The 16,953-nt window shown below is 38.7% G+C and overlaps 1 protein-coding gene across 3 annotated transcripts in view; it reads left to right on the forward strand.

Moving 5' to 3' along the window:
- Window positions 1-16,953, forward strand: part of PDE4B (phosphodiesterase 4B) — a 334,921-nt gene that overhangs the window by 271,943 nt on the left and 46,025 nt on the right. For all 3 annotated transcript variants that reach the window (XM_042461937.1, XM_042461939.1, XM_042461940.1), the window contains 2 exons: window positions 1,512-1,582; window positions 3,032-3,081. In XM_042461937.1, the coding sequence (XP_042317871.1) occupies window positions 1,512-1,582; window positions 3,032-3,081 (121 nt within the window). The remainder of the gene's footprint in view (window positions 1-1,511; window positions 1,583-3,031; window positions 3,082-16,953) is intronic.

Here is a 16,953-nt window from a genome sequence, read left to right on the forward strand (position 1 = left end):
GGCCTACACAGGGCATGGATTCAGGGTGTGGATCTCATGATACTTCCTCCCTCTTTGCATCTGGCCTTTTGGGCTCTCATATCCTCACAAGTCATATTCAGTTCCCCTAGGCATAATAGATTTCAGGATACTTTGGATTGCCCCATCCCTGTATAACACTTCTTTTGGCCACTGAATCCATGTTCTGAGAAGCTGCCACTTTTACTCTTGTTATTCATGCTTTAATTGGCCACTTTGAATATTTTCTGGTGGCTGGATTGTTTCTGACATCTCTGTAAGATTGAATTAAACGATTCCTCTTTCCATTACTTACAGGCTGAGGAATATGTTCGAACCTGAAACTCAGATTCATTTTCCCTGATAAATTCTTTGTAGCTTTAATCCAAGGTTGAATGTGGCCAGAAAATACCAACATATTTAAAGTTTTTACTTCCAGTACCTAAAACCTAGGAGAGCCATTCCAATGATCTTTTAGAATGGCGAGTACCATATGAACAAAAGCTGGAAAACCCTCAAATGATTTATCATGGGGGGGTACCTGGAGAAGCCCCAAGGAATCTCTCTAAGGCTTAAGATTCCTTAGTCCTACAGTAGTTTCTTGTAGCCCTAGAACATAAGCACAAACATGTGAGACAGGGAAAGCTACTTCTATCACTGCAAATATAGTGACCTGACAAATGTACTATTTTAGGTGTGTCACCAAATTGCTTAGTATGATCCTGGTCCCTGATGATGCATATATCTCATGCATATCAGGTACAAAACTGTTATTACTCTTGTGGGATGGATAAAGACCAAAGTATTTCACTCTGTAGTTGGAGGCTGATCAGTGGCATGACTAATTAATTTCCATATAAGATTTGCATTACAATGAGTTCCGGAAAGGGTAGCTGTAGCACATGGCAGTGTTATAACTTCTGTATGGGGCCAGTGACTAACTACAGGTGCATCTACAAGGTAGAAATAACACAGTTTGTCACTGCTTTTAACTGCCATGGCTGCATCCTACATAATCGTAATTTTGTGGGGCACCAACACTCTTTGGAAGTGAAGGCTACAGACCTTATAAAACTACAAATACTAGGATTCCATAGGATGGAGCTACAGCACTTAAAGTAGTGTCAAACTGCATTATTTTTACAATGTAGATGCACCCTGCATTCGTTCCATTCGTACCCAATCCTATTCCGTATATCTTGTTCTAAATTTTACTCCATTGCTGACTTTTGTTAGTTAAACTGTAAATCATTACTAATATGTAGCCATGCATGAGCATTTCATTCAACTGCATGTGCCATTTGATGTGTACAAATAGATGTTACAAGTAGATGTTGTGTAAAAGTAGATTGTCTAATTAGCTTGCTTTTTAATGGTGTATTAGAATTTAGTAAATAATGGGGTTATGAAAAGTACATATGTGCTAAATATTTGCTCTCACTGAAAAAAATAAACATTTTGAATATTTGTATTTATTTATAGTATTTATTCAGGGTAGTCTTATGTGTTCATAGGTCTTGGCAAGTCTGAGAAGTGTAAGGAATAATTTTACACTACTGACAAATCTACAGGGAACATCAAACAAGTAAGTGGCTTCATTTCATTCTTTTTTTAAAAAAATGAAAGTATGTACAGTGTTTACATATTCAGGCTGCAGTCATCTCACAGAAGTCAATAGACATTAGTTGTGAATGAGCATGGGATGAATGGATACACTGCATTACTACGCTGATTTTTAAAAGTATAATAATCTGAAGTGTAGTTAACTGGCCAGCCTTTTATCTAGAAATCTGTAGTAAAAATATCTGCAGTCAATTACAAAAGTCCAGATTATTTTTTAAAGCACTGTATATAGGAAATGTGCATTTGAGTGGTTATGCAAACTCTCTCCTTCTCTCCTCCCACTTCCCTAGGCCTCAGCACCTAGAAAAAGGGAGAATTTTCACCACAATAATGACTGTAATGAAACTTCCACTCATGAAATGTTGTGATCTTTTTGAGAACCAGGAGACTGTGTGCTAATTATTCCATGCATACATACATGCACACATACACATTTAGCAATTTCATATAGTCTGACCCTCAGCTTCATTTTCTCCTTCAACTCTTTACTGCCCTAACTTTCACACTCAAAATATCTACTCTCCATTTTGCTAACCCCTACACATACTAGGGGTGATTAATTGAGATTAGCTTTTCCAAGGGATCACAAATTGGTTTTTCTTTCTTATTCTTGGGGATGTTCAAAATGATATTATAACAGCTTGGAAGGGTGGCATGGTCTTAATGCACTCTTAGATTTCATATATATGCACTAACATTACTACTGTTTGATTTTGTAAATTTGTATAGGCATTCAAGTGAATGAAGTTTCTGTAAATCCATACAGATAACATATCATTTTTTGGCTCATGATTTAAAGGTGTATAATTTCACTTTGCTTAGTTTTGCTTCATATCTATAAAAAGCACCATGGAGGTCTCTTGAAAACTTGAATCTGCCTGATAGTTGCTTCATATGGCAAGTTGTTTGTTGGAAACATCGCCAGTTGCACCAGATACCTCTCTAGGTAGAGCATTCCAGCCTGCTGGTTAAGTGTGAATGGAAGAAAAGGGGGAAATACTAGCGGCTGTTTCACACAATGCAAATAAATTTCTTTGTGGAATAGCCACTATGCAGATTCAGGGTGCATCTACACTGTAGAGACAATGCAGTTTGATACCACTTTAACTGTCATGGCCTCATCCTACAGAATCCTGTACAATGTGTAATTTTGTGAGACACCAACACTCTTTGACAAAGAAGGCTAAATACCTTGTAAAACTACAAATCCCACTTAAAGTGATGTCAAACTCCATTATTTCTATAGTGTAGATATATCGTCAGTTATAAATGGCATCCCCAGGACTCACATAACCACTACTTGTTTGTGTGAGCTTTTGTCAACCTATTTGGATGCATCTGACTGCACTAAAAGGAACTCTCAAATCTGGCAAAACAGGAACGTCATAGTATATTATTTATTCTTCTACAGGAGGTCACCAGCAGCAAATCAGCCACCAATCCCCAGGGTTAACATTCAAGGTATGTTTTGTGTTGAAAGAAAAACACGTTTAAGTGAAAATTTTGTGTTTTGTTTTGCTAAACTGCCTTTTTAACAATACTAATAATTCAATATATTTTTAAAAATATCTGATATCTTCTGTCTCAGATGGGACACGAGATAACCAGAGCCAATGCATGTATAGCAGACAGGTAAACTGTACCCTCCAGATGAAGGTGAACTACAATTCTCATCAGCCATACCGAAAGTAGTCAGTGGTGAGAAATATTGGGTCTATCAGTCCACAAGATCTGGAAAACCAGTTTGCCCACTAGTAATTTATAACATAGTGAAAATCTGGATCACAATAATACCTATGATAATAAAAACCACAATTTTGCCTTTCGTTTACTTTTTATTGTTTTTTATATTTCTTGTTTGAGGATGTGTGTGTACGATCATTACAGTGTATACTTCAGGTGAAGTATATGCTTAAAAAAGTTTACTTCATACTTCATGACCTGTGGCTAAGGATCAAGTAGTGAAAGTTACTGTTAAGAAGTATTAATATAATGATATGCTGATACTAACCATTCATAACTTGCTCAGAAGATCGTCAGTTGCAGATGGCTTCAGCATATTGTTCTAATCATTCTGCTTAACATTATCAAATTCTGCCAAAGAGGTGGTTATGGTGAATGGGATGACTGTCTTTGAGAAATCATGGCCCATAGAAACCATCTGCTGATGAAAAGACGTGTGTAATGTATTAACTGGAAGAAGAGGAAACCACTCTTAGGCAGCAAGAAAGTGAAGGAAATGATTCACTGTGGGAAGGCTTCACTGTCAAGGGATTCAAGTGACACAAACAGAGCTTACTTTTCTTTTGTACAGAAACGTCTACAAGGAAATTAATTTCCTTTCCTTTAGTCTCTGGACTGCCAGTGCTGGGTTTAAACAGAAATATGGCACTTACACTGCAAAACATTACCCACTTACCCACTGAAGACAATGGTCCTTACTTTTGACTACGTTGTTAATTGTCATTTATGGCAGCCCTGTGAATGAGAGACTTCCAAGACATTCTGTTAGTAACAACCCTTCCAAAGTCTTGGAAACTCAGGGCCATGGCTTCCTTGATTGATTCTAGCCACTTATAAACATACCATCATCTAACATTGCATTTAGGGGATGGGTAGTATGCAGACTTGGCCCATGGAACAGCCCCTTTGTGTTGTTCATATGGTAGCGATGTCTGAAAATAATGACTGCAGCTGACTTTAGCCTCATCTGCAGAAACAATGCAGTTTGACACCACTTTAACTGCCATGTCTCAATGGTATAATTCTGGGATTTTTGTTAAGCTGCTTGCACAAAAATGTCAGCCAAAATCTTGCGTTAGCGGCCATGATGCATAACTTCATGATAACAGAGCTATGTCACTGATACAATACACAACCATCCTAGTGAACTATGATGATGCACAATAGGGCACCACACAATATGCCATATTGTGCAACAGGACACATTGTGTATTGGGACATGTTGCCACTCAGTAGGTTTACATGACTGAGCAGACAATCAAATCCTGGTCTGCAGAGTTGTAGTCCAGTGCTGAAATCACTACAGTATTCTGTTACCATGAGAATATGTGTTACCATGATAATTTATTTTTATGTTCTAATTGTATAGGCAAATTGAAATAAATATTGAGTTGGATACTGGGGGAGGTATGTTGATAATATTTTAACAAAAATATTTGGAAGTAATTAGTGCCCAAATTTAGAAAATGTAATTAATTTGGAAACAGATGGCCAGCTAGAATTCCCGCCAGAAACCATTAAACTCAGAAAGAGTGTTTCCAGTCATTCTTGTGCTGTATGGGTGTTTTCAACAGCTTTAAGCAAAGAAAAGCTAGGGATGAGTAAGCAAAATATATGTGTTGGCAGAAACATTTATAATTTATTTCATTCTTTTGGTGTCTATCCTGTGCTATTGCAGAAGAAATAACTCAATAAAAATGTGGTTAGCTATGTACGAGTCTTTTGATTCTTAGGAGCAACCAATACACTGTTGTTCTCTATTTCTAGTACATACATTTTCTCTGATGACTGTGATTTTGTTGTGAGGGTATTGCATTATCTTGAAGTCCAGTGTGCAGCAGTGTGTCATTAGGAAATACAGTTCATCTCCTAAATGATCATTCCTTGCTTTTGCAACAACTATATGGAATGTGACTGCTCAAGTATTACAATAGTGTATTCTGCTTGTGACGTCAACAATGGAGAGTTGCCCAACTCATTTCCCCTCCCCATCTTAAATGCCCAACAGAATGTAATCTTTTACTTTTTTTCTCAATACTTTATGCAGTATTGAATATCCTTTACACTTTGAAGGATGAAATAACACAATTTTCTCTCTCTTTTTTTTAAAAAGTGGAAACTAGACCCACATGACACATACTTCATCCTACAGTAATGCTTCACAAGAAATTGAAAGGCTTTTTAAAAAAAGTTTTTATTATAAACACATATCCATACAAATATAGAAAAAACAGTTAGAACAAACACATAACAATACATTTATACATATTTCATTTGTGTATGGCCTATATAAACCTCCTAGTATCTCACAACTATCCTCTGAAATATAGCCTACAGCATCTGGTATTTGTTGGCAGTCTCCCACCCAAGTATTAATCAGGGCTAATATTTTATTGGGAATATTCCACAGAGAAAACGTGAAATGTTCCATAGATACATTGATTAAAGATAAGCTAAATATTGTCCAGTTTTATTAGATGTCAAAATTAGCAGCATTATTTAATGTAGAACGCCCCCACCCCCCCCAAAAAAAGCACATGTCTGAGAAGGACATGTGAATGACACTATCAGTGTAGATAATGATAATGCATTTCACTGTGTTTGCTATTCTACTAAGCTATTTTGAATGCAATCTGGCAGAAAAGTAGCAGAAAGGTGCTCTAGTTGAGAACAAAACTGGAGTTAGCCTTAGAATGTTGGGCACCTTTGTTCATGAAAATTTATGGAAAGTAGGGATGATAATCTCTTTAGTTGGCAGCCATCCTGAGTTTTCCCGGTATTTGTTTCATCTTTCTTCCTACTAGAGAAATAAGGAAATAAGAAATAAGCTATGTGGATAATGTCTCTTAACTAGGAGCCCACTGGAAGGACCCTCAGACATTACTAGAGAGTTGCTAGTGTATTGCCTTATAAACAATCAGTTTCCCAAAGGAATTTTAAAAAGTTTCACCTTTTGACAAAAGTACAATTGAGATAAAATGCATTGCAGAAATAATTCAGTTTAAGACCACATTAACTGCCCTATCTCAATACTAGAGAATTCTGGGGACTGTAGTTTTGTGAGACATTTAGCCTTCTTTGTCAGAGAGCGATGGTGCTACAAGAAACTAAAGTTCCCAGAAATCCCTAGCATTGAGCCATGGCAGTTAAAGCAGTCTGAAACTGGATTATTTCTGCAGTGTGGTTTGGCCCAATGAGAAAGGAACCAGTCTAACTTTTAAAGGGTTTGATTTTGTGAGTGTCTCTAAGAAAAAGTATTAAGATGTGATGCTTCTTGGTAAATCAGGTGATATAATTTCCCATTACAAGTTGCCTCTCTCATTAACAAGGTGCTCAGCTTATTACAGTGGCCCCTTGTTATATGCTGGGGTTTGGTTCCAAGATCTCCCGTATATAACAAAATCCGTGGATGCTCAAGTCCCATTAAATATAATGACATAGCAAAATGTCCCTTATAAAAAATGGAAAATCAAGGTTTGATATTTGAAATTTATACTTTTTTTGAACATTTTGCTTGAATCCGTGTATAAAAAATCTGTGTATAAAAAGGGCCGACGGTATATCTGTCATTACTATGGGCCCATAGAGACTGGCCAAAATAAAGCTGCTTTGGGTCACTTTGGAGGTGTGCTGTTTAAATAACATATGCATCTTAAGAGGCCAGAAGCTGTGCCAAAGCTGCTATCCAGTCCTTAAGACTGGACCGTGGCTTTGGCGTGGTTTCCAGCCTCTTAGGACACATGCATCATTTGAACAGCATACCTCCAATGTGACCCGAAGCAGCTTTATTTTGGCCTGTCTGTACGGGCTCTATATCTTCATTCATAGAATCCACATTATCAACTGCCAGCCATTGAATCAGACAAGATGGTTCTTGTTGCTTATGAAGTGTGAGTTATATACAGTTATGAGAAGTACAATATTTCTAAAACTAACTAACAGAAATGTGTATATTATTCCATGGTTAAGAAAGCAAACCTCATTCAGCATTTACACTAGGAATTAATGCGTTTCTTGGCACTAAAAGGTTCATTCAGAGCTTGGCAAACAAATAGCATCTCCTGCTTGTATTGTTAAAGGATTATCTAAAGAATTACTTAGCCTTGCAGTGAAGCATTATAATTCTTCATACTTAACGCAGTTCCCTCCTGGGTTTGCATATAAATGATATATATTATCACAGAAGTTCTTATGACAACCCTGCTAGGTAGGACTGTATTATTGTTGTCATTTTGTCAATGAAGGCTTGTGGCTGAGTCAATACTGGCTTAACTTGTTTGTGCTGAGGCTAGATTTGAACTAGGGATTTCTCGGCTGTTGTTATACTATACCACAATGAATAATTACTGTATTAACTTTCTTTTAAACATCTGCACAGCTTCTTCATAAAATGTTTCTTTGTCCTTGAAGCCGCAATAGGAAGAAAGCATTTACAGTACTAGAAATACATCCTATGCTTTGTCCCAAAAAACTGTCAAGAGTTTTTCCCTTTTATTTTGTTTTAATTAGAGGCCACAGAAAAGTGTTTTCATAAAATACAAACACACTTTAGGATTCAAAAGGCAAGTACTTGGTAAAACTTATTTTGGGAGAAAGGCAGGATATAAACAAACAAATAAACAAACCAATCTAGAGTGAGGGAGCATGTGTTATGCAAGTATATAATGAACTATCTGCTGGTACAGATTGGCAAAAAGAGCTGGTTTCAGGGGGGGCATGGTGTCTGCACGCCGGCTGACCCAATACCGCCCCCCAAGCTGGCATCACACTGCCCCACTGACCATACAGTGGGTGGCATCACAGTGTTTCTATGGTTTGCTGTTTATATACACCATGCCACTGAAATGGAAAAAGCTGCCTCTGTGGTGAAAGGGGAAGCTTTTTACCAGCCCCAATAGCAATAGCAAGTACATTGCTATACTGCTTATCAGTGCACTTAAGCACTCCCTAAGCAGTTTACAATGTGTAAGCTAATTGCCCCCAACAAACTGGGTACTCATTTTAGTGACCTCAGAAAGATGCAAGCCTGAGTCGAGCTTGAGCCCTTGGCTGGTATTGAACCTGCAACCTTGCAGCTTTTGAGTGAGTGGCTGCAGTACAGGCATTCAACCATTGTGCCAACAGGGCAATCCACAGATGCTCAAGTCTGCAGATGGCTAGCCCACTAATATGATGGGCCCACTGTAATTTTGGGGATTTGTTAGCCTTTTTTGTGCACAAATGCAAGCTTTTTAAAGAAACATTTTAAAAGTATTATGTTACTAACATGTTCCTAACAAGTCAGAAGTAATTAACAACTAATACCGATCTAGTTTTATAACATTGTCTCCAAACTCTGTGCTCTCCTCATGTTTCCTCAACTATCCTTTCTTTACACTGGTCATGTTGTCCCCCTGATAGTTTTTCCCCCTCTCAAGTCTTGGACTAGCATCTGGGTTGGGCTCTCTGTGAACAAAAGAAACAGAGTCCTGGGCCAGACCACCCCCAAAGGGCGGCCTGCCGGTGGCCTATTTCCCTCCAGAGGGATGCTGCAGCCACCAAACCATGCAGCATCCCTCCAGAGTAGAAAAAACCTAGAAAAATCGGTTCTTTTTCCATTGCCGGGCAGATTTCATGAGTGCACCAATGGTGCACTTGTGACGTAAGCGATGCACAGCTACGTGTAAATGTTGCATGTTGCTTACGTCAAAATGGCGGCACCCATGTACACAGGATGCTGCCATTAGTCCACCCCGTGCGGTTGGTGCACGGTCCCTAACCCTAGAATTGACAGTGGCACAGCGCTTTGGGACTGTCTGCCCCGCACCATAGATAGTTTCCCACACTCTTCTCTAAGTTTCAGGTTAGGTGAGACTTTTGGGGTAAGTATTGCCACATTTCCTTGATTTGCTTCTGTAGACATGCACAGAATTGGAGTGCTTTTAGAACACAAATAACAGAAGCAAATTGATGCTTGCAATGTGAAGTATAACTGATAATACTGATTCAAAATTCCCAGTATATCACCATTCACTTTTGGCCCAAACCCATAACAGCTTTGATTCTAGCAAACATGATTTGAAATCTTTTTTCATCCCTGTGTTTGAATCAAATTGTGGCTGCTTCTTAATTGTCTTTTACTCTCCCAAACTAATTTGTGTCGCGTTTCCAAACGTGGAGAGAAATTTTAGCCCACTAACATATTTTAAAGTCCCTTTCTTACTTCATTGATCATTTAATCAATGGTGTGAATGGTGCGAAACTATCCCAATGAACCTAGGGATGGGGCAAAAACAGGGCAATTAAATGCAAGCTAGGCCCATTCAAATTATGTTCTCCCATTTCAGCCTGGATGTTAAGATCCCTTTGGGCTGGGATTAAATTAAAAACAGAATCACTCAAACATCTGCTTTTCCATCCTCCATGTCAGTCCTAATTTCCCTGATGTTTGCATTTCATTTCTACTCGATGATTATAAAGTCTGTAAACCCCAGAAGCAGATAACATGAAATCTCAAATCTTAGCATTTACTGCTGTGGGAGAGGGCTTGTAGGTGTTATGGCTCACAAAGCTTTCAATCAAGTCTCCACTTCTATGGGAAATTAGCATGTTATTTGCCATTAAGGAGAGACTCTCATGATTTCCTGATCCTCTAGTATGGGTTTTCCCCCTCTGGGAAGTAGGGCATGGAAGGGAAGGCAGAGAGGAGTGAAGGAGACAGAAGATTGGGACAATTCTAGTTCAAACTGGGATGTTTATTTGTCCATGTCAAATGTGGTCACCCTCCCCTCCCCCCAAATACAACAGTCAATATTCTCCAAATATTTGGGCTGAAATTTGAACCAAACAATTCATTCTTAAGAAAAGAAGAGTGTGCTCAACCACCTTTAAATAGGCCAGTTCATGATAAATAAGGGACTAAACAGATGGCCCAAGAGGAGCGGCTTGTCACCACCCCTTTGAGCGCCGGATGGGGGCTGCAGGAACTGCATGCCGTGGCTCCAATCAGCTCATTTTGGAGCTGGCAAAAAGTTGCGCTTACCACCATGGCGGCGTTTTTACTGTATTTTTCAGCACAGCATGTCTAAACACTGCGCCAAAGAAACACCGTGGGTCCATCCACCGTCTGGTCAGCCTGGTGGCTTCCCGATGGCTTGGGGGTGGAGTCAGGGTGTGCAGTGTGCAGTTGCCACACCCCCACTCCAACCAATGCTGTCCCTTTTGACTCGTCTGTACAGCCCAATGATAGCGAAACTCACAAAACATGTAATAAAGTATCTTCTTGTCTTTTATTTTTGGATGATTTACACCAAATTCTCATCTATTTATTTGTATCTGCTAGATTACTGTGAGCTCCTTCAGGCAAGGATTCACTATCAATATTTTGAAAACGGGTACATTTGCACATAGTGGTGTGTAAATACTACAGAAAATAAAATTGACTTTGTGAGAAGGAGCAGCCTTTATCTCATGTTTCCACCTTTCTAAAAACAAAAACAATTCTATCTTACAGTTATATTACTACCACACGGTGTGTGTTTTCTGTTTTGTTTTCCCCTTTTTTCTGTATTACAGCTTTCTACGAATGTTGATATAAACAATATTATATATTTTTCTATGTCTTTGTTTTATTTTTCTATGACCATCTTTCTTTACAATACTGTATCTTACTAACAGCTCTCAAAAGAAGGTATTCAGGATTTCCAGTGAATAATATGCCTAAGTAGACAATATCTGGCTGTTATGATTTGCAATAATAGGCTGTGGGTTTGTGCAACAAATCGCATGCAGCTTCCAGGGCTCAGGGGATTAAAATACTGTAAAAATTCCACTGTGCTGTATGGGTGTGAAATGCTCTTTTTCTCTTCATTGCTGCTTCAACTGGCCTTTCCTGTAAGCCTTCACATTTAAGATCCCTGCATGCCTATACATGATCATATACATTCAAGTCTGTTGAGTGAGTATTTGTACATGAATCATAAAAAAAAAAAAACCCTAACAATATATTCTTAGTTTGTCAGCTAACTAAAAAGCATCAGGGCCCATTCATACAACCATTTCAAAGGTGTTTTTTTTTAAATGTATTTTAACCTGTGTGGTTTTGGATGTGCATGCCGTATGTTAGTTATGAGGATCTGCTTTCAGAGCCCCAAATCTCATGACAATCTCTGAGGATTTTCTCATCCAGCTCAGAGTATGCATACTGATGCTTTGGGTTGTAGCAGCTAATTCACTTCACCAAATTCTCCATGCATTCATTGAGCTATGCAGGAGGAAATATTATTATTGTGCCTTAATATTTCACTTGTCAAGAACTTCATTGTAGTTTTACCTCATAATAGGCTCATGAGGTTTAAAGTGGAACTGAGGTAGAAAAGGAGTAATTATCAGAAGGCTGCAGGATGAGCTATGTAAGTAGGGTTATTGAAGTGGTGTCATAATAGCAGAGCGTTTTAATGATCAGAAGTAATGTTACTTCTGTTGAAACATAAATCAGCGACTGGAAGACACCGTAATAATCTTTGTCACAACCTCAGACTACACAAGTTGGGAATACTACTCAGAAGTACATTACTGGGAGCCACTCCTAGGAAAGAGAGGCATAGGATTCCACTTTTAAATTTAGTTAGTTTGGCTACCTTATGCCTATGTTACTAAAATGTAACAGAGCAGATCTCTGTTGCTAATAAATTAAATTCTGAAACCTAATAGATATGATTTATTTTAAAATTTAAAGTTTTTGTTTAATTGAAATCCATCATTTTATCGGCAAGGAGGATCTTTAAAACATACTAAAGTCTTCTGGAAAAATGAATAGTACTGATCTTGCCAGAAACAAAGAAGCTGTGTAGTTTGCATCAGGTAAATTGTCACCCCCCACTCCACAAGAATTAACTGAGGAGAGATCAAAAGATGTTGGTTTCAACATTAGCTTTATTCCTGCATTGCAAGAGCAGTTCATTCCCACAGAGAATCCACTTCTCATTTTACTATTGCCTAGAAACACACACCCCCTGAAAGTTGGAATCATGCATCTTAGTAAGTATTTCAGTTATGCTATTGACGTCAATGCAGTCATTAAATAGATTGCTGGCCCTCCCAACACTAAGCATGTGCCAAAGACCTAGAGGCAGACACGTTTTAAAAGAAGAACATCAGGTTTTCTTTAAGCAGTGTTGGAGAAAAATAAGTGGGAAAGTTTCTTCTTTTAATGTCTCCCTGTGCTTCACAATGCTTCTGTCGGTTTGAAACCTCTTTTCCTTTTCAATTGCTTTGAAATGAAGGTGGCTTCATTGAAATGTTGTCATTCTGTTACTAGGGACATAAACAACTTTATATGAGTGACTAAAGAGTAATTTCTTGTGACCAGCTCCAACTAATTTTACGTCGTGTAGCTAGACTTACTTGCATGTATCATGTAACATTAGTCAGCCAAACCTTTTTAGCCTTTGACTCCAGACGTTCCTCGAGGATTGATTTCATGGAGTCCATTAAAAAATAGCTGCCATTTCTCCTCGGCGAGCCTCCTGTGGGCTCTGAGGACGCATAAGCCAATCATGGTCCCATGGCAACGGATATAAACTGTACCCCTCCAACCACACCTGTGGACTCTCATGTTAGGCATTCCACACATGCTCCATCCGTCATATGGCTTGCCATTCCATCCAGTCCAACTGCCATCTAGGGCAGCTGAGCAAGTCACAATGATGTCACAGGGACTCCCCAAGCGTAGTCAAGGAACCCTTCAGAGGCTTCAGTGGGGAAGGAGGGGAGGGAAGCACTCTCCCAAGACGGAGTGACTGACAGGTTCATTCATTATGTTAACCAGGGCAATGCAAACATCCTAGAGCTCTTCCATTTTCTTTAGACCCACAGTACAAGCTAGGCAGCTGTCTCAGTCAGAATGGATCTGACACACCAGAGTTGTTTGTAGAAAGCCTTTTAAAGCTTCGCAGTTGAGGATATATGACACTCTTAAACATGTGGCGGACAACTTTACGCTGTGGTGGAACAATCAGGTATGTTTCAGCTAAAAGCATTAGGCTGTTTTTCAGATATTGAGCCTTTGCTGTCTTGTCCTGTGCCCTTCCTTCCTGCTCCCCCACCCCATGTTAGGAAGCTGCCCCCCCTCCCACTGCCAGAAGCCAAGATCCTCCCATAACCTGCTGCAATGCAAGCAAGAGAGCGCCAGATATTATTCCATTTTTCTTTTTAAAAAATCAAACAAACTGATTTTTGTACTGTACACGTAAAAAAAAAAACTTGCCCATATATAGAAAAACTCACTCTTGAACAAAAATTAAGATTCTGACCAAAAGTAATATCTCATTTTAATGAAATGTGTTTTATTTATTGTGATGAACATCTTTCTTTGCAGTCATTTTGCTTAGAAGCTAAAGTTGTTTAATTTCAGAAGGCATGCCAGGTCTCCAGTTTTTATATCAATGTCTATATCTAAATGATAGTTTCATTTGGCACTGCAGTATATGCTATTACCACAGCTGGCCTTACCATTATTCAGAGTAAGGCACTGCTTCAAACAGTTTTAGAGAGAGGAGCAGGCTGACAACAGCAGCAATAGCTTTAACTTCCCAGTCTTTTACCTATGTTGGAGAACATACCTAGGTGGGCTGAAGGACACACCTATGTGGCCTACACAAGCTGTGCTGTATACTGGCATAGCACTAGTTTCAAGTAAAATTCAACTCCTTGCCCCTTCTGGATGGATGAAGCAAGAGAGCACCATCTTGTCATTTTCCTCAGGCTTAAAAAACAAGTTGGGCTAGCCCTGGAAACTGGTTCAAAGCATGGTCTTGCCTTTACTTTGACTTTATTCATCCTAGCCTCACCTTTCTGTGCCTCCTGAGAATGGGAAGGATAGGTTCTGGGAACAGCAACAAACAATGTCTATAAGGAAGCATTTCCACATTCTGAAGGAAACTTCAAGCTGAGTGAAAGCAAATTCAGAATACAGTCAGTCCTCCATAGCAACAGATTTTTTTATCCATGGACTCAACCCTCCATGACTTTAAAATATTCAAAATATATAAATAAATTCCAAAATGTAAATTATAATTTTGCCATTTTATATAAGGGACACCATTTTACTCTGAAATTGTATTTAATGGGACTAGAGTGCCCACAGATTTTGGTATCCATGGAGGTCCTGGAACCAAAACCCAGTGGATACCAAGGGCCTGTACCTTATTTATATGCATTTTCAGCTGAATTTCAGAGCACAAGAGCTTCTGCTGAGAATTCAGGCTACAAGAAAGGAGATGTCTTGCTAGTGCTAATTGCTTTGGGATAATTTCATTAACTTTTGCTGTTGTGGGCCATGACTTCAGTTTTCCTAACTCCTCCTGAGGTCAGTGCCAGTTGGAAAACCTAGAAAAAAGATAAAAGCTATTGTGTGATATGATTTTTAGCGATATCCAAGCATTACAAAACAGAACTGAAAGGAATGAAAAATTAGAATTAATGTTTTCTCTAGTCCTTTCCTCAACAGCAAAGGATATCTGATTGTATGTATACCTTTCCTTATTTGTGCTTAAATGTAATTTATTTCTTCTCAGGTTTATCTTTAAATTTCAGTCAGCTTACAGCTTGGTTTAGATTGTAACTATGGACTTAAATTAAAACTTGATATAATAGAGCAACACTAAAAGTAACATAAGCATAGTCAACATAATGGTTATAGTTCCAAAAGCAAATAAATTTTAACAGCATGCCTTAACCAGATATCTTGCTAGCATGCTGAAACATGGCCCTAAATCTAACATTGCAGCTAGAAAATATTTAGACTGTCAGGACTTTCTTTCCCACCCCTCTTGCAGACTTCTTTCCCTCCCCTCTTGCCACTTGGCTCTGGATGCCACTCCAGAAAATCTGGGTTTCCACATTTCTCCAGCCCTACAGAGCAGATGGGGTAGCTCCAGGTTAGAAAGAAGAATTCCTTTCCTCCTTTCCTTTCACTAATGGAAACAATTCCATCAGCAGAATGACCCCACTACATTGTGTCCAGCAAGGACTGGGTGTATCCCCACTATACAGTTATAGCAATGCAATGCCACTTTTAAGTACCGTGGTTCCATCTCTTTAGGATGATAACTGATGTATTAGTTGTTTAAATCCTCAATTTGTAATTCTTAATGGAGAGCTGCCTTCACTGTATTACCAAATGGAGAATACACTCATGCCATCACTGAAGCAGATTTCCATATGGATATTATTAGTAGTATTACAAAAATACAGTTTTCCATATGGACATTATTATTTCTGTGTGGAAAAATGTATGAAATACTTCACAGTATTGTTTCTGCAGTAATAGTCTTGAATGCAAAACCTGTGCTTTAGCAGTGACAATGCTGATATTGCTGCCCGAATTTTTTTTACATAATCTGTGGTAGAAACACTGTTAAAATTGGTGTCAGCGATGTTTATTCCCAGAACAATGAGTCAGTCTCCCATAGTAATGGGTTTCTGTTCCATATCCTTGGATATTTACTCAGAAGCAAGTTCCAGTGTGTCCAGTGAAGGTGCTCACTGTATGCAATTGGATCACGAATTTATTTTGTTCAGATGAATTCCTGTAAAATATCCTTAGAAATCCTCCTGTGTTATGTCTGCCTTGTTTTTAGGAATGCATTAATAAACAGCATTTACCAGCAACTGAAGCACAGGAGAAAGAGGAAACAGAACACTATTTTTGCATATTTTTGAAGTATTTCTTCCTGATGACAAAACTCTCATTGTTTTGAATTTGAGCTTGATTCAACATCCTTCAGGTTTTTAACCCCCACATTACTCTTTAGGCATCTTTCCCCACCAAGCTTATATCACTGTTACTCTAAGTAGCAAATTGCCAGCTATGGTAAACTCTAAGACATTCATAAAAGTCTAATGCCTGGACCGCACCACTAGAAAAGAATATACAGAGTCTTAGGTAACTGGACATCTTAAAACATTTTGATAAGGAATAGGGGAGTTAAATGGGGACAATGAAAAAAGAGCTAGTACTGTTTAAATTAATGGTTTGATTTATGTGGACCCAGTTTTTTTTTATACCACAACAAAACAACACTACATTATGGCACGTTTCTTATGAAACTATTGGATGAGTGCTGGACATGAGACCCATAAATCAGGGCTCCACTGAGATGAATCTGTTCCATGAGACAGGCCCAACAAAGGACTAATCCAGATCAGTAAGCTTAAATAATGTTGAGCATGGCAACGGAGAACTAACTTGCTGCAGGGTTGATGAAATCAAAATGCCAGATAACCTACTCTTCAACATTTCATAAGTGAAAACTGGGGACATAAGTAGCCAAACAACATCAGAGTGTAGTCAAGATGACAAATGCTATTAATGAGGAAGAACAGACAAGCTAGGAGGGGCTGCAGCAGCTTGCTTTTGACTGAGCCTACTGGGAAGGGCAAGATTCCATCCACTTCTCTCCTCTCTGTTGTTGAAAAGGGGTTTGCACTTTGAGCTCAGTTTTTTAGATGTTGAAGCAAGCTGAGGGAAAGTGGGAGGAGGACAGAGAAATTGGGACATGTTAAAAGCAGATGAAAAAGTGAGGTGACAGAAGAATACTTTGGATTTTA

This window comes from Sceloporus undulatus, chromosome 4 (genome assembly GCF_019175285.1).
Source record: "Sceloporus undulatus isolate JIND9_A2432 ecotype Alabama chromosome 4, SceUnd_v1.1, whole genome shotgun sequence".
Classification (NCBI taxonomy): Eukaryota; Metazoa; Chordata; class Lepidosauria; order Squamata; family Phrynosomatidae; genus Sceloporus; species Sceloporus undulatus.